The sequence below is a fragment of the Lithobates pipiens genome, unplaced genomic scaffold, assembly GCF_037356315.1.
Source record: "Lithobates pipiens isolate NorthernLeopardFrog02 unplaced genomic scaffold, aLitPip1_a1.2 Scaffold_16, whole genome shotgun sequence".
NCBI lineage: Eukaryota > Metazoa > Chordata > Amphibia > Anura > Ranidae > Lithobates > Lithobates pipiens.
In genome coordinates this window covers 599653123-599679762 of record NW_027507748.1, presented here as the reverse complement: position 1 = coordinate 599679762, position 26640 = coordinate 599653123, and the positions used below count along the sequence as shown (strand labels likewise).

The following is a 26640-nucleotide window of genomic DNA, read 5'->3' as shown; positions in this document are numbered from 1 at the left end:
TAGGGGATAGTTTATGGCATTTTAATTATTATTTTTTTTACTAGTAATGGCGGCGATCAGTGATATTTATTGGGACTGCGACATTATGGCGAACACATCGGACACTCTTGGCGCGATTTTGGGACCATTCGCAGTTATACAGCAATTAAAAATGCATTGACTACTTTGTAAATGTGACTGGCAGTGAAGGGGTTAAACACTAGGTGGCACTGTAGGGGTTAAGTGTGTCCTAGGGAGTGGTTCTAACTGTGGGGGGGAGGGGCTGTGTGTGACACAACACTGATCACTGCTCCCGATCATGGGGAGCTGTGATGGTTCCCTCCACCCGTCCTGCCTTCTTCTGGCCCAGGCGGGCCACGGGGCCCCTTACACTTGTGGCGGCTGTACGCCCCTGATGGTGGCCCTGCCTACAGTATATACAGCCTTGGTTTTAAATGTGTGTATGTTACCCTATTGGATAGACTTTTCCTCATATTTTGTCCCAGTGATGGCCATACCAATAATAAGAAGGTGGGGGTGTTATTGTTACGGGGACAGAAAGGCACAGACAGTAATAAAGAATATTGCCTGAAATTCTAACTCTTCCTAACTCTACTCAAGAGGAGGTTATTTTTGTGTCCATGTTGGAGTGATTTCCCATCACAAAGTTTTGTCTGGAGTTGGATTTGCACTATTTGTGCCTGTTCACACTATTGCAATGCGAGAACCCTGCGAATCAACTGCAGGTTCCCGCATCGCACCCGCACACATGGCAGTTCACAATGCCATATGCTAACTGCTGGGGAGTGTCATTATATGTTAGCGACATCCCCATTTCAGCTCGCAAATCGCCCTGCGAACTGACAGTTCGGACATGAATTGGATCGCATATGTGTGAACACACATGCGATCTGATTCTGGTCCGAACAGAAAAAAGGGTCCTGTGCGTGTTTGGACTGAATGCGGTGGGATATCACTATCTGTATGGCTGACATCGCACCGCACAGACATCGCATGTAATGTGAACAGCAGTGGTTCTGCAAATTACATGCGATGTCTGGCATCGCAATAGTGTGAACCGGCACTTTATGTCCAGTATTTATTTCCTAAGGATGAGTCCCGGGTATGGATATTTTATATATAGTTACATCCAGTTTTGACCAATGTATCTATGTACAGTATATGCTATTTGTGGCCGATGCTCCTGGAAGCTGGAAATCACTGAAGTAAACCCCAGGCAAACAGTAAATACCTAAATGAAATGCATATAAGAGAGCAGTTAACATGCCAGAGGATATTTCTGTCCATCCATTTCTGAGATTTACAAGCTCCACCACACAGCTCATCTCTGTCTGGCAGGGTAGTAGACCTGATTTTTCTCTGCTGAAGTTAGGTAACACTCATGGCGCGTACACACGAGTGGATTTTCCAGATTTTTCTGACAGAATTCCGCTCAAGCTTGGCTTGCATACACGCGGTCATGAAAAAGTTCTCAGAACTTTTGACCGCCAAGAACGCAGTGACATACACTATGACGAGCCGAGAAAATTAAGTTCAATGCTTCCGAGCATGCGTCGAATTGTTTCCGAGCATGCGTAGGAATTTTGCACGTCGGAATTTGTACAGATGATCGGAAATTTCCAATTGGAACTTTTTCCGACCGAAAAATAGAGAATCTGCTCTCAATCTTTTGCTGGCTGGAATTCTGCCAGCAGAAGTCCGATGGAGCATACACACAGTCGGAATTTTTGACCAAAAGCTCACATCCGACTTTTGCTGGCAGAATTTCTGATCTTGTATATGGGGCTTCAGAGGTCATATCCAAACCCCCAGAGCCTGTGACTGGACAGTGAAAGGAGAAGCAGCAAAATGATTAGCTGACTTCTCTGCTGCCTTCACCTATCAACATACTTCTTGTTAGCACAAAAGACTCAGCACACCTGATTGGCTTCTAGTCCTTCCCCTCCCTCTCCCAGGCTCAGGGCTGTAGTACAGTGGATTGCAAGAGGCAGATACTTGCACTGCTTGTATATTAAAAAAAAAATACATTAAAAATTTAAGAAATAACAAATGCAGTGCCTGGAGCTCAGTTTTATTTGGTTCTACTTTACACCACACATAAAAATAACCCTGATGGGGAATCGTCAGACAGCTGCATTTGCGCCTCGTTATTTAATTGGTGACGGGTGAAGTGTCAGATGACAGCTATCCATTAGCATGGGGCTCATCTTCAGCATGTCTTTCTTAGTATCTTAGACATGCAGAATTCCCAGAAGCAACCACAATTATTTCAAAACCGACAAAATGTGGCATATAACCTAATGTTTTCCTGGTGCCAGATTCGGATCATCTGACCTCGCCGAGTCAATCAAGCGCAAGGACCTTAGGGAAAGCGAATGTATCTCCACAGCATGTTTACTTTGTAATCTACCCCAATGTTCCACAGTTCTATTGTCATTTATTTCAAGTGCTGTGCGCCCCAGGCTTTAGGCTCCGCTGCGTTTTCATCTGCTGCTGCACATGAACTTTAGTAAACTTTCTTCTGTTTTATTTAGTAGAGTTTTGTATTAAATGCGTAAAGTGAACCTGTCGCTAAACGTAAAAGTTTTACTGATGCTGTTTCCCAAGAGCTGACCCGCAAAGTGCCTACTAGGGATGAGCAAAGTTATTATTTTATTTTCTCTGAAGCGTCTGCAAATCAGCATGAATATTTTGGCAAAATGCGTGGAGTTAATTGGCAAGACAAAATTATGTTGAATTGGATGTTTTTTTAAAGGCAATCTATAATAAAATTATAGAGGCTGCCATTACTCGCCATTAGTGATAGAAACTATATGTGTACTCTGCGCCAAACAAGATAAAGGAGATTGAAAAATTGTGAAAATAATATACAGAAATATAAGTTGCTCCCCTAACTGGTATGGTAGTACTCAAAAGACAGTTGTGTGGTGTGTAGAGGGCGCTGGGTAATAGCTAATTAAGTCTAAACAAAATAATATAATAAAATTAAATAATCATGCATGTATGAATGTTGCACTGTTCATACATGCATGATTATTTAATTTTTTTATATTATTGTGTTTATACTTAATTAGCTATTACCCAGCACCCTCTACACACCACACAACATTATTGACCATTACTTCTAAGCCTTTGTACACACGGTCGGACATTCCGACAACAAAATCCGTCGGATTTTTTCCGACGGATTTTGTCCGAAACTGGTGTTGCATACACACGGCCGGACAAAGTTGTCGGAAAATACGATCATTTGGAACGTGATGACATTATTTAGTTACGACAGGACTACATTCAGGCTAGTAGCCAATAGCTTTGGTCTAGGAATTTGATCTGAGCATGCGTGGCACTTTGGCTGAATTTCTCTACAAACGATCGGACAAAGTCCGATCGGATCATGTTGTTGGGAAATTTTTATATCCAGCTCTCAAACTTTGTTGGTCGGACATTCCGACTGAAAAAGGCAGATGAAGCCCACACACGGTCGGATTATCCGACAACGCAGTCCGATTGGACATTTTCCATCGGAATGTCCGACCGTGTGTACAAGGGCTAAAAGTTTGATTGCCTGGCTATATTGCTTATGCATTGGTCTTAATGATTCCCACATCACTGACCAGCAATAAGTGTCAGAAGAAATTACACTTTTTTTTACTATTATTTTATTAAGCAGAGAGATCTCTATGAATAAGCCCTATTGTGTGAAACATGTTAGAGAGGGCGGTTTTCAGGCGGGTATTGCTGTTGTAGTTGCTTATTAAAATAACCTTGTATAGAAATTATGTCATGTGTGTGGGATCTCTCCATTTTCACCAGTGTTTTTGGAGAGGGGATGGCTCCATTTACCCCCAGCACTCAGGATTTAGGTGACAACAGGAAAGTTTAGCTTAACTGGAGGAGGAAGCTTTCTCTCGTCCAAACAAGAATTTAAATACAAAGATCACTAAATTAAATAAACTACTCTCAGTACCCTTTCATAGGCATGTGCACAGGGTGTGCCTGGTGTGCCTGGGCACACCCTAATCACTTCCGTGTGGCGCAGATTCCCCCTGCTGCTCATGCCCTGGTCTGTTTAGTCCCCTGATAGCTCACCAAAATCCTTCAATGGGGCTTGTAAAAAAATAATAATAATAATATTGTAAAGATAATAAAAAAATGTAATTGTAAATAATAAATATAAAAAAACGAATACAAATAAAAAACTACTGACACCATTCATTACTACTGACACCAATCTATATCCTACTGACACATCCACTGCTCTAATGACCTTATCCATTTGTCTACTGACACCATCCACTGTCCTACTGACACCGTCCACTGCTCTACTGATACCATCCACACATACATGTGTTTTTTTTCAAGCACCTTCACCTAAGTAGCTGAATGAACAATATTTGCTCATTCAGAAATCGGTTGTGTTGCAGTAAAATTCATTTTGCGCAAACCATTCCACTTATCCCTCAGTTTTAGTATTATTTTTAAGCATAAGCCAGGGGCGGACTAACCCTTGGGCCACTCGGGCACTGCCCGAGGGCCCCATGCCACTAGGCGGCCCCATCAGGGTTGTCAGCCTCAATAAAACCAGGGACAGTATGTAAAAATTTGTTTGTTTTTTTTACATCTGTCTCTGAATTGTCCCTTACCGACATCCTTTTGGTCTAAAAATCGAGAGATTAGAGCTGTCCCACCTCTCCAGTACCTTCTCAGCCAATAGAAACACGTTTGTGTATACTGTGTTATTGTATACTGTGTGTGTGTGTTTGTGTCTACTGTATGGCCCCATAATCTTTGATTGCCTAAGGGCCCCATAATCTCCTATTGCCCGGGGGCCCCATGAGTTGTCAGTCCGCCCCTGGCATAAGCAGACTATTTTATGATGTGGCTCAGGGTCCTCTAAACATTCTACACAAAAAAGACCTTAAAATTTGTTACATTTTTGTTTCAACTTGAATGAGTATTCAGTGAAATGGCACAACATTTTTCAAACTCAATTCAGGGCAAATAAATGTATAAATGTAGACTTCAAAAGCCAACATTACATAAAGGATACAAACAATCGTATATAACTTAAAGTGTTTTTTTTTCCGAGTAGGAAACAGGTTAGTAACTGTTTCACTTTTCTTGCTGTTTGTCTCTTTGAAAAGATTTCCATTCACTTCTTTAATGCCAGAGACACAACAGGAAGGTAAATCTCTCCAAAGTGAGGGGAATTCCTCCCATAAACAGATATCACATACCTCCCAACTGTCCCTGATTTCGAGGGACTGTCCCTGATTTGGAGCAATGTCCCTCTGTCCCTCATTCCTCCTCATTTGTCTCTCATTTTGGTCTGATCTATATGGCTGTATATAAAATATATATAAATAAAAAATTGTATCTATCAAAAAGTGTTTTACAGGGCTAAACCTTTCATCTGATTTCTAAATTGCTGCATTTGTAAGTTCCAAAAGCCAATATAAAGGAATAGTAGTGGTAAAAAAGCACTTGTGGGTTTAACCAATCTTTGTTTTTGTACAATTCTCCTTTAAGGAGGCGTGGCAAGGGGTGTGTCCTATGCCTACTTACTTTTGCTGATAGATGTCCCTCATTCCCATCTCAAAAGTTGGGAGGTATGGATATCATCAGAACAGGTGTCCATATTGGAAGGTCCTGTTGCAGTGACTTCCAGTGACCACTTATAAATGTTGGCTATTTCATCACTTTTTGTGCTAATGACAAAGACCACCAGGACAATTAAATAGAATGAAACTTCCAAAGGTGGGGAGCAAGCAAACCTGACATGCATTTTAATATATACATACTCTACATACACTAATATATACACGTCATCAGTTAAAAAAACAACTCTGGGGAAGAATATTGAAAATGGTGACCATAGTTTGTGAGAGGTTTGGGTTCTGTGTTGCTCTTTAATCACAGGGAAGGTTTTCAGAAGTGCTAGCTTATCGGATTTTCTGAAATTAACTGATTCTTATTCTTAGTCTATTTTTTAGAGTTTTTACAACATGATTAAATATAATTACCTATATTCGAAATGTTAACGTAACTTTTTTTTTTCTGTAGTCAAAAACACTGACTGTTACCAATGAAGACACAGTGACTGATATCATTAAAATGGCTTTACAGCAGTTTGGTGTAGAGGTAAGTGATTGTCTAATACAGTTACAACAGATGAAATGCATGTGTTTAAGACCCCTTTCACACCGAGCCGCCACCGGTGTCTGCGGTAAAGCGGCGCTATTTTTAGTGGCGCTTTACCGACATTTTAGCAGCACTATTCGGCCACTAGCAGGGTGGTTTTAACCCCCCGCTAGCACCTGAAAAGGGGTTAAATCTGCCTGCAAAATACAGCCGGAGTGGCGCTTTGCTGGCAGTATCGCAGCGCTGCCCCATTGATTTCAATGGGGAGCAGTGGTGGAGGAGCAGTGAGTTCACTGCTCCTTCACCACTCCAAGGAAGCTGCTTGCAGTACTTTTTGTTATGCCCTGCCAGCGCACCGCTCCAGTGTGTAAGCTGGGAAATATGTTGAATGAATTTTTTTTAGGGGTGGGGGGGGTGTAAAATTCATTACTTGGAACACTACAAAACACATAAAACATAAAAAATTGCTACAAATTTTATTGGTCAACAAAACAGGACTTAGAAAAGAGCAAGGAAAGCAAAAAACGCAAGTATGTTAATTTGAGACAGAATTAACAGAATATGTTTTTGAGGTCTGACCATTTTGCAGAAGAAATTAACAGGAGTTAAAAGGACTGCGCCCACAAACAAAAACAGTCTCTTTACCCCTTTCATACTGAGGGCATTTTGCAGGCGTAATAGTGTTAAAAATAGCGCCTGCCAAACGCCCTAAAACAGCTGCTCCATGCACTCCAGTGCGAAAGCCCGAGGGCTGGACACTGGAGCGGGGCACTGGCAGGGTCTCAGAAAAAGTCCTGCCAGCAGCTTCTTTGGAGCAGTGAAGGAGCGGTGAACTCACCGCTCCTCCACCGCTGCTCCCCATTGAATACAATGGGGCAGAACTGCGATACCGCTGGCAAAACGCCGCTCCGGACGCGTTTTGCGGGCGGATTCAACCCCTTTTCGGCCGCTAGCGGGGGGGGGTTAAAACAGCCCCACTAGCGCCCGAATAGCGCCGCTAAAACAACAGTAAAGTGACGGTAAAGCGGTGGTAAAAATAGCGCTGTTTTACCGCTGACGCTGGTGGCAGCTCGGTGTGAAAGGGGTCTTAAGTCCTTTTAATTCCAACTGAATGAACTTTAGTTTGCTAAAGCACCGTCTAACTAATAGACATGCCTGCACACTGCACCTGACCCTCCCAGGCACATTAAAGTACCAGAAGGGCCACATTGTAGCTGGACAGCCCTGTGTGCAAGGGGCCTAAGACCTCATTCACACCGACACTGTCAAACCTGCGTTTCTATGCATTTGTAGGATACTTCTAAATGCGCATGTGCATGTAAATAATATCTTCCACATTGTGTGTTTACCCATGTTAAGGTGTGGCCAGTTTAGCTGCATTTAGAGAAAAAATTATTTTGTGGGTCTAGGATTTGATTAAAAATGTTAAACGTGACTAAATGCACCTAAACTTTGCTAAACCTGCTTTAGAGTAGGGACATTTAAATTCAGGAATAGGCGAACTGGGATGCAAAAAAAAAAAAAAAATGTTTATTTGACTTCTTCTGCCTTTAGAATATAAAAGCGCAGGGGTGCCAGTGTGAATGAGGCCTAAGGCCAGGTAGAGCTCTGCAGTGCATCATCTCAAGTTCCAGCACCCACCACAGTGGCGTGTCACTATGAGAGTATAGGATGACAAGTTCCTTTGCCGTCCATCTTCTGGGCTAATAGAATCATCTCACTTTTCCACCTCTCAGCAGCTTGTCAAATATTTTGTAATTGCTGTTTCGTTCTGATTTAAATCAGAATTCCATTTAACATAATACACAATATCCTTCCAACATGATGTAATCTGCAGCAGGGATTATTTGTGAAAACTGTGCTAGAGATAATCAATTTCACCTCTGGAAGATTGTTTTCATAACTGTGCGGGGATTACTCACTTGAAAAAGTCACCAACGGATGGAGGGATCACCACAAATATAATATGTAATTTAAGCTGTACATTTCATTACCGGTTTATAACAGGAAAGGAATCATTCCAAATAGAACATTTCTTAAAGCCAGGCATACATAGATTGAAGTTCAGCCAGTTCAGCAAGAACCAGCCGAATTTTGATCCATGTATGGGCAGGGATGTTGTACAGAAGTCGATCTACCGATCATATTCTGTACTATCACCCTGTTGGATTTTCCCTGCTCGATCAGCACTGCAGGCTGTAGCCTGCAAAGTTGATCACTGTATTCTAATGGTAGAAAAGTCTCCCCAACATCAAAATACAATATCTCAGCAGGGAGGATTCCCCCGTCCACCTTGAATGTGTAGATGGGGAAATTAGGTCCGTTTTTTTTTTCAACCCACTGGTTGAATAAAAAAAGAACCAACTCATCTATGGGCTGGCTGACTCTATGTTTGGTAAACTGGTGCAAGAATCAGTGCTGGCATGAAGCCTTGCGTTTTATGCACTGATTTTTTTATACAATAGTGGGTAAATGAATGTGCAGTGTTTGCATTAATAAAAAAAAAAAACCCCAGAGTCAGGGAGGATTTGTATATTGTATATTGTGTATTTGTGTTTCAAACTTTGGAATTGTCTTTTAAGGCCTCATTCTCACGGGATTTAAATCACTGGTTGGGCAAAAAGCATATTCTTGGGGCTGGATTTACAGGTGAATGTAGATAGTTGTGGCCACTCAGCTTATACAAACAATGATAGGATGACAGCAACTGCTATCTGTGGGTGTTTGGGTTGTAATCACACATAGAGCAATTACCTGTGGTTTGGGACAGATGAGCCATCCTGGATTTAAAAAAATAGAAATATTCTGTTGATAGGGTATGATAAAATGTGTGCCCAGTAAACTTTCCTCAATTTATCCTCTGTTGTGTTCTCCGCAGGGCTCAGATACAGATTACCAGCTGTGGGTCACCTCGGGCAAAGATGATGCTCCTTATCCTCTTATTGGTACGTACAAGGAATGTCATCTTCAGCTTAAATGTTTAAATGGAGCCTGTCACACAGTCACACAGATATGACAAGAATGTATGAATAGCTGACCTCTGCAATCATTGCACAACAGATAGATGCTATTGTTGCAATCTATTGATTTACTCATCAAATTCATTTCAGGTTTTCACTAAATTATGAGATATAGGATGCCCAGTCCATCAATGACACAGTCAAAGGATGCCAAACATTCACAGTGATCAATAACTCTTCTATATATTAGTGTATTGATAGATTCGTATACACTATAGCTTGTTGCACTAGTAACAGAAAAGGTAATCATGTACAGTACTAAACTGACAAAAGGAAAATGTGAGAAGTGTCTGAAACATTAGTTCATGGTCAAACTCTTCAGGTTTTTTTTTTGCAAATAACAAAGTAAGCTTCAAGTAGTACTGAAACCCGAGTACCGCAAGTTCAAGCAATGTAGATACAATTGGCACAATTTGCGTGCTAGATCATACCATGAACTGTTGGGTAACATATGGAGTTTGCCACAGCTGAGATATAAGCTTTTAAAGTAAAAGAAAGAGTGTAAGAAAAGAAGAAATAGAAGGGTAGGGAGAAGAGGGTATTTGGGGGAAAAGGGGGAATAAAAGAATGGTAGGGGAATAGCACATTAGCCCATCTACCGGCTCAAGAGGGGTCCTCCCGAAGATGCCACAGGTACCAGACCTTATCATGTATTTTCAGCCTATCCTGTATTCTAGCAGTATTTTTTTCCATTAGCTCCACGTCTTTTATTCTGGCCTACAGAGCGTTTTGAGAAGGTGGTGAGCTCCGCTTCCAGTTGAAGACAACCAGACAGCGTGCAGCAGTAAGGATGTGTCTAAGTAGTTTCTTGTGCGGTTTGGGAATTTGTAGTGGTGATACACCTAGCAGGAAAAATTTTAGCGTCAAAGGAACCGCCACCTCAAATAGGCAGGGCAGCAGGTGCTGCGTCGAATGCCAAAAGGGCACTATCAGGGGGAAACTCCAGTAGATATGGTAAAGAGTACCTCTATCCCTTTGACATCGCCAGCATCAGTCAGAGCTAGATGGATAGATGGCGTGGAGCACATCTGGAGTCAAGTACCAAAAGTAAAGGATTTTACAGGCATTTTCCTTGTAAAGTGTGCTCTTAGCTGCCTGGGTCCATATTGTCCGGCGTGTCATCTCAGGGACTTCTTCACCTAGTATCTTTTCCCAATGGAGCATACAGTAGGTGCCCGCGATATTGTGTCAATCTGGCCGCTTTTATTGACGAGATTGACACCCTGTGAGCCCCGTCGCGGGAGCCAGCGCCTAGCCGGCTCGCATCAGGAAAGGAAAAACGTTTATTTTATTTTCCCAATGAGCGACAAGCATTGCTGACATTGAGGCCAGGTTCACACTGGTGCGGGGTCCGACTTGGATTCCCGCCAATACCAGGCACTGTGTTTGGTATGAATCTTGAGGGAAAACTCCACGCCGAATTTTAAATAAAAAACCGGCATGGGTTCCCCTTCCAAGAGCATAAAAGGGCCTTAGGTCTGGTATGGATTTTAAGGGGAACCCCCTACCCCAAAAAAACGGCGTGGAGGTCCCCCAAAATCCATACCAGACCCCTATCCAAGCACGCAGCTCGGCCGGTCAGGAAAGGGGGTGGGGACGAGCGAGCGCCCCCCCTCCTGAACCGTACCAGGCCGCATGCCCTCAACATGGGGGGGTGGATGCTTTGGAGAAGGGTGCGCCCTGCGGCCCCCCCACCCCAAAGCACCTTATCCCCATATTGATGAGGACAAGGGCCTCTTCCCGACAACTGGAGCTGGATCTTGCCATGCCGGCTGCGGAGGGGTCTGTGTACATATGGTGGAGGCGGCTGGCACCATCTTGTCCGTTTCACCGGGTGGCATGTGGGGCAATGTAAAATAGCCACAGAAGGTTGTAGAAGACCAGGGAGGAGTTTCCATGTGCTTTAGAGGATTGGGTCCTCCTAGATCCACCCATGTGAGGGTGTAAAAAGTCTGATAAGAAGTAAATAGCCATCATTGCGCAATATGCTTTTGTAGAATTTATTTAAACCAACAAGGTAAAATAAATTAAAGCTTAATGCATTCCATGTATTAGGATAAAAAAAACTTTTGTGTGTAGCAGCCCCCCAGCACCCCTTAATTACTTACCTGAGCCCCATCTCTCTCCAGTGATGTCAACGAATATCTAAGCCCTCCGGGACACTCCTCCTGATTGGCTGAGACACAGCAGCGGTGCCATTGGCTCCCATGGCTTTCAATCAAAGTCAGTCAGCCAATCAGGGGAGAGAGGGGACGGGGCCAGGTCGGGGCTCCATGTCTGAATGGATACACGGAGCTCTGACTCGACTTGGGTGCTCCCATAGGAAGCTGCTGACTGTGGGGGCACTCGATAGGAGGGAGGGGCTAGGAGCAGCAAAAAAGGAGGATCTGGGCTGCTCTGTGCAAAACCACTGTACATAGGAGGTAAGTATAACATGTTTGTTATTTAACCACTTCCCACCCGGCCAATGCACATATACGGCCGGGTGGGAGCCGTCTACTTCTGATAGGACGTTCAGGAACGTCCTTCAGAAGGAGAGGGATCGCGCGCGCGCGTACCCGCGCAGCGGCGCGATCCGGATGTGCTCGTGTCATCCGGACACGGCGCATCTCGGATCGGCAGGAGGGCTCTGTGATTGGCCCTCCTGATCACATGACGGCCGTGTCCAATCACAGCCGTCATGTGATGTAAACATACAGCCGGTTGCTAGGCAATCATCTCCTCCTCTCCTCACACAGAAGTCATCGCTGAGGAGAGGAGAGCAGATCGCTGCAGCCGGCTGGTGATCAGTGAGTATGAGCTGTTTTTACAGCTTTTTACTAACTGATCACCAGTCTAGTGTAAACACACATCACCACACAGTGTAAACACACATGTCACCACAATACACATGTCACCACACATGTCCCCAAATAAAAAAACACATGTCCCCCACATATGTCCCACTAAAATCACATGTTCCAATGATTATCTGCACACATATGTACGTGATCACCTGCACACATCTGTACATGATCATTTGCGTACATATGTCCGTGATCACACAAACCAATTATTATACACTTAACGGAATTTTTTTACCAAAAACATGTAGCAGAATACATTTTGGCTTAAATTTATGACAAAATTTGATTTTATTGGATTTCTTTTAAAATAGAAAAAAGAAAATATTGTTTTTTTTCCAAATTTCTGCTTTTTTTGCGCTTATATCGCAAAAAATAAAAAACGGAGTCGTGAATAAATACCACCAAAATAAAGCTCTATTTGTGCGAACAAAATGATAAAAATTTCATTTGGGTACAGTGTAGCATGACTGCGCAATTGTCATTGAAAGTGCGAGAGCGATGAAAGCTGAAAATTGGGCTGGGAAGGAAGGGGGCGAAAGTGCCCTGTATTGTAGTGGTTAAAAAAAAAACAAAAAAAAACTTGAGACTTTACAATCACTTTAATCCAGTGCGCATTATTGTGTGTACGTTATTACACCACACAGGTGAGAAGCTGGCCTTAAAGTATTTACTAGATCCTAAAAGTATTTACTATTTAAATAGTTTATTAACTTAGGTGTAGTCCCCCCCACCCTTGTAGATCATCTTTTCCCCCCCCTCAAAGGTTCTGTGCAAATATAGACCTTCTCAAAGTCTGTATTTACATACTGTATAAACACATAGAAACGCCACTGCGCCCATGCACCCTGTGCTCAGGGTTCAGACAGGTCACTCAAGCAATAAACATGTAAAGGGCATAGGGGAAAATGCATGCTCTCTCCATGCCCCGAACGTCAAGATCCCGCAGACATGCTGTGTTATACTGTATTTAAAAAAAAAAAGTAGCGGCAATTTTAAAACAAAAAAACATTGGCACATGAAAAGTTCCTCGGCAGATGTATAAAGTTTCCAGGCACTTGAAGCAAAACAGATTACATTAATCCAAATATAACAGATAAATATTGAAAATAACCCTTATGAAAATAAAAGAAAAATTGTGCCAGTAATAACAAATGAAAGCTAACGAGTGCAGAAATTGTTACAGTGTATTCGCTAACTGTCAGCAATGACGGTGTATGTACTAAAAAGAGAACGGGGCCTACATTTGTCCATTACAAATAGATAAGATCCAAAAACGCAAATGCAAATAACGTTTTTCAGATCAGTTATTTTCCTACTCTCATTGGGTTTAAAATTAGCTGTATGTATACAGATATCGTCACGCTAAAATCATTTGTTGTGTTTCAGATGGTCACTAGGGATCGGGCCAAACTGGGAGATTTTGGTGAAAATTTTATAATTTGCCAAAATCAATTGATGTCAAGGGAAAGACAAACCTAAACTCTGACATGCAACATAACATTTTAGTAATCCTCAATCTGCTTTCGCATTCATGGCCTGGGGTAAAATGGCATTGCCTCTCCAACCTGCAGACTCGTGGGATATCATCGTCATACATCCCAGCAGTCTTCAGGGTTTTTTCTTTTGCTTACAGCAGCAGCGAGAGGAAGGACTTTTTGTCGAATCTGCCTGCTTGTATGTCTGCAGAAGGCAGGGATGTCTACATACATTTGCTAATAGGTGTCCCTCATTCTTGTCTCAAAAAGTTGAGAAGTATGTGTACATATATTTGATGGTTTGTGTTTTACTGGCAAAGATTAAGTTAAATTCTGCTTTAAAGTAGTTTTGGTGGGTTTTAAAGGACCAATCCACAAATTCTCTAAAACATCTCCAGCCTTCCTCCCTGGCCCCCTAAACTAGCCTTGGCTTACCATCAATCCCCCCCCCCACCCCCCAAAGTCGTTCCTCACCCCCTTCGGCAGGGACAGCCTACTATATTGTATACATATGTACCTGGAAAAATCTAGTGCTGCCCGTGCCTTTAAGCTAACATCCAATAGACAAAGGAGGTAAGTATGCACATAGGCAGAAAAAGGTGTTCAGTACAACCTCAGACAATAACAACTAAATCAGCTAACATTTGGCCCTCTGATTCCTCCTGTATTCAATTGCATTGTAACTGTACTCCATTTTTTACTTTAGTGGGTGTTACACAACTGGGTGTTTGATGATCATTTAAACACGGTTTTGCAATGGACTTTACACATGGACTTAAGTCCCATATGATTTTTTGCAGAGATCTGCACCCTTTATATATATTGCACTGATATTTATGCTTGAAATTCATCTCTAGCTGCATTTTAGGTTTTGCACAATTGATGAAACTTATTGCACTTTAATTAGTACATGTTTTATTTAAAAAAAAATCATATTTCTTTTGTATGCAATATTTTGCTATTGATTTCCTATATCGTTATATACACTATTGATTGCACTTAATGCACTTTATTAATCTTTGCACCTGTTATATGCATTGTGTTATATATTGCAAATATGTTTTTAGTGCTGCACTCTATTTATTGTAACTGTACTGTCTGTCCTCACGTTGTAAAGCACTCTTACCGCTATATAAATCACGTACTATAATAATATAAATAATTAATTGTAGATGCATAATAAATATAAATTTATATACTATATATATATATATATATATATATATATATATATATATATATATATATATATATATATATATATATATATATATATATACATATACACATATATATGTATAATATACATATATAATAAATTTATATATATATATACAGTGGTGTGAAAAAGTGTTTGCCCCCTTCCTCATTTCCTGTTCCTTTGCATGTTTGTCACACTTAAGTGTTTCGGAACATCAAACCAATTTAAACAATAGTCAAGGACAACACAAGTAAACACAAAATGCAATTTGTAAATGAAGGTGTTTATTATTAAAGGTGAAAAAAAATCCAAACCATCATGGTCCTGTGTGAAAAAGTGATTGCCCCCCTTGTTAAAACATACTATAACTGTGGTTGTCCACACCTGAGTTCAATTTCTCTAGCCACACCCAGGCCTGATTATTGCCACACCTGTTCAAAATCAAGGCATCACTTAAATAGGAGCTGCTTGACACAGTAAGGTCCACCAGAAGATCCTTAAAAGCTACACATCATGCCGAGACCCAAAGAAATTCAGGAACAATTGAGAAAGAAAGTAATTGAGATCTATCAGTCTGGAAAGGGTTATAAAGCCATTTCCAAAGCTTTGGGAATCCAGCGAACCACAGTGAGAGCCATTATCCACAAATGGCGAAGACATGGAACAGTGGTGAACCTTCCCAGGAGTGGCCGGCCGCCCAAAATTACCCCAAGAGCGCAGGGACGACTCATCCAAGAGGTCACAAAAGACCCCACAACAACGTCCAAGGAACTGCAGGCCTCACTTGCCTCAGTTAAGGTCAGCGTTCATGCCTCCACCATCAGGAAAAGACTGGGCAAAAATGGCCTGCATGGCAGAGTTCCAAGGAGAAAACCACTGCTGAGCAAAAAGAACATCAAAGCTCGTCTCAATTTCTCCACAACACATCTTGATGATCCCCAAGACTTTTGGGACAACATTCTGTGGACCGATGAGACAAAAGTGGAACTCTTTGGAAGGTGTGTGTCCAAGTATATCTGGCGTAGAAGGAACACTGCATTTCATAAAAAGAACATTATACCAACAGTAAAATATGGTGGTGGTAGTGTGATGGTCTGGGGCTGTTTTGCTGCTTCAGGACCTGGAAGACTTGCCGTGATAAAAGGAACTATGAATTCTGCTGTCTACCAAGAGATCCTGAAGGAGAATGTCCGACCATCTGTTCGTGTAAGCTGAAACGAACTTGGGTTCTGCAGCAGGACAATGATCCTAAACACACCAGCAAGTCCACCACCGAATGGCTGAAGAAAAACAAAATGAAGACTTTGGAGTGGCCTAGCCAAAGTCCTGACCTGAATCCTATTGCGATGTTGTGGTATGACCTTAAAAAGGCCGTTCATGCTCGAAAACCCTCTAATGTAACTGAATTAGGACAATTCTGCAAAGATGAGTGGGCCAAAATTCCTCCAGGACGCTGTGAAAGCCTCATTGCACGTTATCGCAAACGCTTGGTTGCAGTTGTTGCTGCTAAGGGTGGCCCAACCAGTTATTAGGTTTAGGGGGCAATCACTTTTTCACACAGGGCCATGATGGTTTGGATTTTTTTTCACCTTTAATAATAAACACCTTCATTTACAAATTGCATTTTGTGTTTACTTGTGTTGTCCTTGACTATTGTTTAAATTGGTTTGATGTTCCGAAACACTTAAGTGTGACAAACATGCAAAGGAACAGGAAATGAGGAAGGGGGCAAACACTTTTTCACACCACTGTATATATATATATATATGTGTATAATATACATATATAATATATATATATATATATATATATATATATATATATATATATTATATGAATGGTCAATAGCTTTTACATGATGTCTGAATTTTATCTGTCTTTCTTCAGGGCATGAATACCCATTCTCAATAAAAATGAGCCATATTCGTGACGCACTGCCACAACTTCAGACAGGGAAGGAGCCTACCTGTCCCTTAAATCTGGAGGAGCCCTTCCTCATGGAACAGTTTCCTCGGGAGATGCAATGTCAGTTCATACTGAAGCCCAGCCGTATGGCCATATGCCATCCGCTAACTGGTGAGTGCTGCTTGTTACAGGGGCCCTTTCAGCCTACTGTTATTCCTGCGAGCTGACATAATGAGAGCGGCACATTCCAGCTGCCTGAAGTATTTTCCTAGAATTTACGGCATGTTTACATATGTTCAGAAAAGTAACATTTTCAGGAAACCGTCCTCTGAGGCCGCTTCCAATTACCACAACAGGGAATATTTAAAAATCCATCCTGATATATGTTTACTTCGAAATACATGTTTTCCTCGTTCTGTATTGATATTCTTCTGTGTGTGGAGGGAAAGGGGAAGGGGCAACATTCCACAGTTTAGCTAGGACTGTAACCCTGCGTTTTATGAAAAATATCATATTTAAAAAGGAATACATTGTTGATCATTTTTGTGTTGTTGTCTAAAATTGTGCAAGAAATTGTAGTTTGTTTACTGGATTACCAATAATAATACATGCCCTGCTTCCGTATTTGTGACAAGTATAAATATCAGACAAGTAAAATGAAATTCTGAAGTGGATTTAGTTCCATTTAGCTTGTATGCAGCCTTAAATATCCAAGGCACTAAAAGTATCAGTTTTTTTTTTGCCATGTTCCCATTGAGGAGATTTCTCTTCTCTTCTTGTCCCTTAGCCAAACAGGAAGTGACATGAAATCCCTGAAAAGTGAGGGAAACACTGGTTATCACCAGAACTAGTGTCCTTATTGGAAGATTTCTGTTCTGTGGCAACCAAAAATTTGTGATTTTCTTTCACTTTGTGCGATAACGGCAAACAGAGCAAGTAGAGAGGATGAATTTCCCTAACAGGGCGCAGACACCAATACAATTTGACAGTGGTTCTAGTCCCTCTCCACTCTAACCAAAACTATTATTTATTATTATTATACAGGTCTTATATAGCGCCAATAGTTTGCGCAGTGCTTGACAACATGAGGGCAGACATTACAGTTACATTACAATTTGGTACAAGAGGAATCAGAGGGCCCTGATCGTTAGAGCTTACAATCTAAAAAAGAAGGATCAACTTAGCTGTGGGGGATGAGCTGATGGAGGAAGTAAAACAGTGTTAGTTGGAAGCAGGATAGGCTTCTTTGAAGAGAAGGGTTTTCAGGAATCGCCTAAAGATGGATAGATTAGGGGACAGTCGGACAGATTGGGGCAGGGAGTTCCAAAGGATGGGAGAAGCTCTGGATAAATCCTGGAGGCCAGCATGGGAGGAGGTGACAAGGGAGCTAGAGAGCAGGAGGTCTTGGAAGGACTGAAGAGAGCGGCTTGGTTGGTATTTTGGGGCTAGGTTAGTGATGTAGCTGGGGGCAGAGTTATGGATGGCTTTTTAAATTGCTAGTACTTTGAATTTTATTCATTGGGTGAGTGGAAGCCAGTGGAGGGATTGGCAAAGAGGGGTGGAGGACACTGAATGGTTGGTAAGGTGGATGAGTCTGGCAGCGCCATTCATTATGGACTGAAGGGGGAATAGTCTATGTAAAGGTAATCCAATGAGGAGGGAGTTGCAGTAGTCGAGGCGAGAAAACTAAAACTAAAAACTAAAACCTTTTGTTATACTTTTTTTTTTCTTTTTGTTTACAAACTGTTTTTATTTGGTACAAAAAATGGTACAAAAAGCTTTGTCATATGCCAAAAAAAGGTTGGAATGCTATCAACCAGTGTATTGCTACACATATTGTGTGGATCAGTCTCATATTATGGGACTTTAAATCATATGTAATTATTAAAATGAATTTTCCTTATTTAGTCCCTTTGGGTCTGTTAAATATACCATTTAAAGTGATTATGACAATGTTATATCTGCTCAATAAGTGCAAAGAATTACCTGTTGATCCTGGCAGAAATCTTGTCAACTTTCTTGTCTATTCTCTGCCTCTACTGACAAAAGTGTTCCATAGTCCTATCTTAGTGTGAGAATGAATTAATCACAGTTTGTGAGCCATGTTAACCTAGGACAGGAAGTGTTTAAACTAACTAACTAAATAAACCCTTTATGTTTTCCAATGTTATTTGAAAGAACATACTTCAAGTATCCCTTTACATGTGCATGCCTCCTGCTTATATGTGCAAAGCTATCATAAGCTAGCTTAGTAATCATACAAAGGATGTTGTAGATGCTTTTATTAACATAACTTCTTATCTGGAGAGCTGTATATTTCTACTAAGTTTTATTAAGGGCTATTATATTTATATATTAAAGGCAGCAAGGAAAAAGGTTTGATTTGCAGAGTTGCTTGATTATTCCTAAATATTCTAAAGAAGGTAGGTGCCCTCACATTCCCTTAGGCCAGACAACAATTAAAGTGATTGTAAACCTCAGACATGAAATATGACCAAAGCATATCCTTCTATAGGTTCCTCTGCTATCTGCATGAATCACTTCTGACAATTTTGGTGACAGGGGAGGGATCTCCAGCAGATTGACAGCCTAAGCTCTGTTCCTGTGTGCTGTGTGTAGGGGCGGGGCTCCCTTCCCTCCCCTTTCCTCCCATCCTCTCCAATCAGCTCTCAGAGCTCTCCTCACTGAGCTCTGCAGAGTGTAACTTCAGCTCTCCTCCCCTTCTTTTCTGAATTCTCAGGCAAGCTTATAAATTCTGTATAGATAGACAGGTACAACTTATGTAGGAGGCTTTGTCTCATCTCAGTGTATCACCTGAGGAATGTCCCTTCACTGGGTATATGTAAGGGTTTACAACCACTTTAACTAAGTAGATGAAAAACCGTCCTACTAAGATATACATTTGGGATTGGTGTAGGAATAGGCCTACCTGAGTAGTACACCTATCAATGTAGACACACCCAAATTTCTGCAGCAGCACAGGAGATGTCAACAAACTGTCTTTACCTTTGCTGCTGCAGGAGTAGTTGACTCGCCTCCTCTCACAATGGATCCACTAGTTGTTGCACCCTTGTTGATGGTATTTAATTTTATATATCAAGTAAGCACATAGGATTTTGTTCTGTATATAAATATGATTTTCACAATATATCGCTTTTCCTTTAGTCTTCTGGTGTAAAGCCACTTACTTTAGCCTTTTACATATAGAAATGTATTGCAATAACATACACAGATGAAGGAGTTAAGCAGCCAACACACAGCTTTTGATTGCAATGCCCCATGGCAGCAGGTAAGCACCTTTCATAGGCCGGCTAATTATAACTTTGTCTACGGAGGTTGATCTATAAAGTCCATTGTCATGCATGCGCAGTGTCTAGCCTTCTCACATTTGCCAGATGCTAAAGATTGATCTGTTTCTGCTACGTGTAGTCACAGTTTTTCTAGTTGTGACTGGACAAAGTTTCAGGATTAATAAAGAAATGAGGTTCTTCTGAATGTAGCAAAATGGTTTAAAGAGTTTGTGTACTTTTGGAAAATTTGGAATCCTATCTGACCCCACTGACTTTATCAAATTTGGCAGAAGAATTACAGACCTCGTATGTAGACAGAGTCATGATCTCACTGCTTGGTCTGACCAAGGCCTGGAGCACTGATTAGGGTTGATTTACTAAAATTGGAGCGTGCAAAATCTGGTGCAGCTCTGCATAGAAACCAATCAGCTTCCAGTTTTTTTTGTCAAAGTTTAACTGAACAAGCTGAAATTAGAAGCTGATTGGCTACCATGCACAGCTGCACAGGATTTTGCACTCTCCAGTTTTAGTAAATCAACCTCATTATGTCCTTCATCATTGCTTCCTATGAAACCCTGATAGAAAGAATAATAATTGTCCTAAATGTTTGAATCAGGCCTTTATTCTGCATGTTCTGGTCAAGCTCATGCAAGGGGCAAAGTACAGTAAAAAAATACGGCTCCAGCCCTGAGCAGTCCAGGCAGCGGGAACATGGATTTACCTGCACCTTTAAGTACTTTTGTTGGTGAATATGATAAAAAGACCTGTGAGCATGCACATGTGTAGGGATACCAGTTTCTTTCTAAAGTGCACTCACCTATTTAAGGCAGGACAGGGAACATTGGTGATATCAACCATCTGCAGGCTTCTCTTAATGTTCGTAGACCTTGATAGGGTAACATTTCCTTAAGAAGCCGGCTTTTATAGTAACATCCCCCCCCCCCCGTCAGGTTACAGGATGAGAAATAAGCTCTTACTCAGGCAGAATTCCATACTGAGAAAAAAGTGATTCTATAAGGAGTTGTGGGACTTATGGGCCTAGTATGAGCCACTTGCAATCCCTGTACAACAGAGCTTAGACTGGGACAGGGAGAAACAACCCAAGGGGCCAATCACTTGTACTGCAGTAATCAGGGGTTAACACAAACAATCCTGACAGAAGAAGTAAGCAAAGATGAGCTTATAAATGTACTGCTTTGGCTTTTTACTGTCAAGTTACAGGCTGGGCATTAGAACTGGAAAGTCTTCTGGCCTGCCATAAAGAGCTGTGCTGTTTGGTGGAGCAGTGTAAATTTTAGAACTAGATGCAGAATAATACAATCCTATGGGAATTAAAACAGTCCATTATATGTATTTCATATGTGTGTGTATAACTCATTCTTAAAGTTCAGATTTACAGCCATTTTATCCAGATAGTGAGCAATTGTGCTTCCCGTTGAAAATGGCTTGCTATGCTATTGCTAGACTTTCCAGGCATCACGTGTTTGCTGCACAATTGCAGCAAGTCCACATTTCATGACTCTTAAAAGTCATCCCACCACAGGGATCACTGTGGCTAAATTTTCATATTTGCTCCCTGCTGTAGACCTGCAGAGCTCTTGCTGTAGACTCACCGCTGCAACTTTGCTCTTGCTAGAGACTTGCCACGCAAATTTGCTACAAATTGGAAAAGTGTCAACTAGAACTGCTTCAAATGCTCTGCAAGCGTACAATTTTCCAGTGAAAATCTGTAACAAATTAACAAGACGAATGCCCCCTCCACACGATCGGATTTTCCAACAACAAATGTTGCATGTGAGCTTGTTGGCGGAAAGTCCGACCATGTGTATGCTCCATCGAACATTTGTTGGCGGACTTTCCGCCAACAAATGTTGGCTAGCAGGTTCTCAAATTTTCCGCCAACAAATGTTTGTTGTTGGACTTTCCGATTGTGTGTACACAAGTGCGTCAGACAAAAGCCACACTTGCTCAGAATCAAGTACGAGCCGGAGATATAACTAGCAATCGTAATGGAGATATCACATACGTCTTGTACGTTCCAACGTTCGTAATTGTTGGCCAACATTTGTGTGACCGTGTGTATGCAAGAGAAGTTGGAGCCAACATCCTTCGAACAAAAATCCACAGTTTTATTGTCGGAAAGTCCGATTGTGTGTATGAGGGGTTTACAATTCAACACTGCCACATATTTGTGGCAAGTTATCCTTGCTATCTGGGTAGCACCTTTCTATGTGTGTTAATATCAGTTTAAAGCCATGATTGCACATTAACACAACACTAAAGCCCCATACACACTATCAGAGTGTCTGCTGATTTTTTCCTTCAGATTTACCAAAACCATATAATATGAGGTCAAACCTTAGGAGTTTCAATGTGTATGCAGTCAGGCAAGCCCTTTTACTACATGGTTTTGGTAAATCTGAAGACAAAAATCAGCAGAAAATCTGATAGTGTGTATGGGGCTTAAGTAAGGTAAGTAATGTATGGTATGGACTTTGTACCCTAGTATACATGCATGCTTTAGCACACCACAATGAACAGATCAGTGTTGCCAACCACCAGTATTTTTACTGGCAGTCAGTAAAAAATAGGCACTTTTCTCCTGCCAGTAAATGCCAGTGAAAGAAAAAGGCTGCCAGTAAAAAACATTGCTGTGACGCTTGGTCGAAACCATCCGAGTGCTTGCTACAGTGTGTTCGGCCTGTGCCAGCAGTGTGCCACGTGAAGTCATGCAAGGGAACGGAGCAGCCAAAGCCTTATGTGCAGGTCTACAGAACAGGAGGAAGGCAAGCCAGGAGTGGACTGAAGGGACCACCTAGCATGGAGAGAGAGGGTCCCTGTGACTCTCCATGCCAGGAGGGGACGTGTCATGTTGGTGAGGTGCCATCATCATCTGTGCTGCTGCACGCTGCTGTCAGTGTCACTGTAAGAGTCAATTTCATGTGTGTGCGCACCGCCCATTCTTGCCCTCTTGATTCCTGTCCCTGAGCTACTTATTTAGTATATCAAAAATAAAATAAATAAGAAAAATAAGAAATATGTCTTTGCCTTAATATTTACCTTAGATCACTTTGCTAATTGCATATTGAACTTGTTTGTAGCCTAAATACTGAAATTTGCACTTAAAAATTCAATTTTGTAACTTTTAGATATTCCAGTAAAAACTTGACAGTGCCAGTAAGTTTTGGGTCTCGTGTCAGTAAATTTCAATCTGGTAGGTTAGCAACACTGGCACAGGTGTGAATCCCAGATAGCAAGGATAACTTGTCACAAATTTGTGGCATTGTTGAATTGTAAGTCGGTCAACTTGCTGCACTTTTTCACTGGCAGGTTGTACATTTGCAGAGCACTTGAAGCACAAGTTCTAGTTGACACTTTTCCAATTTGTAGCAAATTTGCATGACAAGCCTCTAGGGAGAGCAAAGTTTGCTGTGGTGAGTCTACAGCAAGAGCTCTACAGCAGGGAGCAAAGATGAAAATTCAGTGACAGTGACCCCTGTGGTGGGAGGACTATTGCACAACATAACTGAACAAGAACTGTTTGCAAAAAAAGTTGATCTGGAATCCTGCAATTGCTGCAATTGTGCAACAAACTTATGAAGCCTGGCAAGTCTAGCAATAGCTTAGCAAGTCATTTTCAAACGTACAGCTCATTTGCTTGTTATCTGGGATTCTTTGTGCACTGTGGTGTTCTGCATTGCCAAAGATAGCCAGGTATATTTTTTTTGCCTGTGCTGAGGCTTGTTAATTGCCTATTGAAAGTGAATAGGTGACCTTAACGTAGCACACATTAACGAGTGTGTTAACACTGAGAGGTGTGAATGGGCCCTTAAGGTAAAATAAAGGACTAGGTGACATAAGAAAGTTATTCATTTTATTTGTTTTTTTTTTATTGTTCTCTTTTTCTGAACTCCCACCTAAAAGCCAAGTGCAATACAGCACTGTAAATTCAGCATTGACTTTGTACTCCTTTGTTGAAAAGTCAGAGGGTTACCGAAGGGTTATGTAGAGAAATATTTTTATAAGTTAAAGCCTCCAGTAAAGGTCTTTCCACCCAGTCCCAAGTGGGGCAGCGCAAATCCAATACTGAAATATATAGAATAATAAAAAGAAAAAAGAAACAGACTGTGATATTCATATTTCAGCTGTCTTAGAAACACCACACCCAGAAAAAGAAAAAAAAAAACGGAATTCTTTGTCAATGACATATGGGGCTGATTGCTGTCATATTCAGGGGGAACATGCAACATGAGCCTTTTCTGTTTGTCAAGATGGAGATCCTTTAAAATCCTTGGTTACCACAGGGGTTAAAGGAACACGGTTGTATTTTCCGTCCTTCCTAACGTTTGGCGGTAACCATACACGTCAAAGATTTGGGCCAGCTTTTCTTTGGTGGGGCTGTTATGTTGGTGGATTCAAAAGTGCTGTTCTTATTTTACACATAAATTGGCTGCAATGCTCTCACAGGACAAAGGCAAGTATTTGGATGTCAGCAGTGTGTGCTTTTACTAGAGCAAATGAGGCATGTTATTGCCATTAAAAGGAGATACGTACAATATTTTCCCAATGTTTTTAAGGAAAAACATACACATTGAATTAAAAAATAATCTCACACCACAATTTGAATAGTGGGGTCAAAGCCATCATTCCTGCAAGCCAAGGAGCAAAATTATTTCTTCGCTCTCCTTGCTTTTTTATCAGATATTTCAGCAAGGCAAATGGGAATTCATCCTTTGCTGAACTGGCTTTACTAAAAAGTAAATAAGGTTGGCCTTGATTCAGCTTTTTTTAAGTTTGTAGACCGATAATTTATATAATTAGTTTTATTATATTTACATATAAATTATTTTCATTAAACCATTATTTTACAAGCAAACATTTAATATTCTCAGTTGGCAAAGCATTCTCTGCTTTCTAATAAGCCAGTCCAGTACAGTGTGTGTATGCTTGCTGGCAGCCTGTGTATAATTGACTAGGCCATACACCCCCATTAATGCTCAGAGAGGAGTTGTGTCCCTCTTGTATAAGTCAACAATTTGTGAAATTTGTTTTCTGTGCCATTCAGGTCTGTTGCACAACTGTATATGAACTTCTAGAAAGCTTCCACTCTTACGGAGCTGGTTACCTGCTGGCTGTGGGTGGAAAATATGAATTATTCATATGCAATATTTTCTATTTGCCTGAATCGAAAAGATATTAAAATGACTAATTGGATATTTAGTCCTGAGTATAATACATACAGTACATGAAGCAAATATATAATTAAAGCAGTACTCCACCCAAAAGGGGAAGCTCCGCTTGTTCATAACTCCACCCCCCTGCCACATTTGGCACGTTTGGGTTCGGGTAGTGGGTACCTGGTTTTGATTTATACCTGCTCCCACTTACAGGTAAGATCGCTGCTTGACGATCTTACGACATTTCCGCCCCCCTCCACAGAGGTCCCAGAAGACGGCAGGACCATTCAGAAAGTGCAGAGTTAACCGTGGTCATTGATGAAGTGCGTTTCAACACATTGGGCACCCTGTTAAATTCCTACTGCTCTTTACAATTGGTAATTGAGGCTGCCCATCATAGTTAAGGACTAATCATAGGGTGGAGAAGGGGGCTGGCATCCATAAACAAATACATGATCTGATTAAGGTTTTCACATCAGGTCATCCATTATCCAAGAATTATTGGGCACCATATATCCTATACTCCTACATTATGTGTATTACATTCTAGTTTTAAAATTAAGTTTGTTCTTTGATGTTTAGGTATGTGTATGTCATTTATCACAATTTATTGGTACCATATTAAAAGATCCAAGTGATATAATAAGTTTCTTCAGCTATATAAGCAAGCTCGGTCCAACTTTTTCTCAACTACTTGTGAGGCCTTCAGTGAATATGAAAGGAGGTGCCTCAACGTGATATTTGTTCTATTTAGAGGTTCTGAAAAATACTATTCGGAAAAATATGGTGCCAGCATATTACTAAAATATAGTATTTGTAAATGGAATATACTTGGAACATACATAGCAGTCAGTATGTATACATTGATATCCTCTGGTGTCTGTAAAAGTACAAGGTAAACCTAATGCCGCGTACACACGGGCGGACTGTATGGCGTACTTAGTCCGTCGAAACACATTTCAGCGGACAGTCCGCTCGTGTGTGGGCTTCAGCGGACTTTTTCAGCATGCAGTCTGGCGTACTAAGTATTTCGGATTTTTCGAAATTCTGTCCGTCGTACTTTGGTTTCAGCGGACAATCAGTAGGCTAGTTCGACGGACTAAGAATGGCGCATGCTCAGAAAGGATTTACACGGCGGAAGGGTGCTTTGCTGTGTATTGGACTTCCTATTTCTAGTCCCGTCGTACGTGCTGTACACGTCATCGCGCAAGCTTTCGACTGACTGTTTGTGCATCCGTGTGTGGTCAAGTCCGTTCAGTCGAAAGTATGACGGACTGTCCGTCGGATTGTATGACGGACTAAGTACGCCATACAGTCCGCTCGTGTGTACGCGGCATAAGATAGTGAACAATATATAATACGCACGCCAAAAAAAATGGGCTTTATGTCTGCCGAGGCTTAGATTGCAGACATTCAGTCTTCCTGATCGGTTATCCTAGTATCTGTAGTAATAGACTATAGTCTCCAGTGGAGGCTGCAAAGGAGATGAAGTTGTTATATCACTCTAGTAAATGGCCTATGTGATAAAGCATTCAGTACTGATCTTAAAGTGATACTGAAACACATTGTCCATTCTATTTCTGTA

The 26640-nt window shown here is 41.3% G+C and overlaps 1 protein-coding gene across 2 annotated transcripts in view; it reads left to right on the top strand.

Moving 5' to 3' along the window:
- The window catches only part of ARHGAP20 (Rho GTPase activating protein 20), a 186253-nt gene that overhangs the window by 134773 nt on the left and 24840 nt on the right, over nt 1-26640 (top strand). For both annotated transcript variants that reach the window (XM_077483975.1, XM_077483976.1), the window contains 3 exons: nt 6064-6141; nt 9020-9086; nt 16571-16759. In XM_077483975.1, the coding sequence (XP_077340101.1) occupies nt 6064-6141; nt 9020-9086; nt 16571-16759 (334 nt within the window). The remainder of the gene's footprint in view (nt 1-6063; nt 6142-9019; nt 9087-16570; nt 16760-26640) is intronic.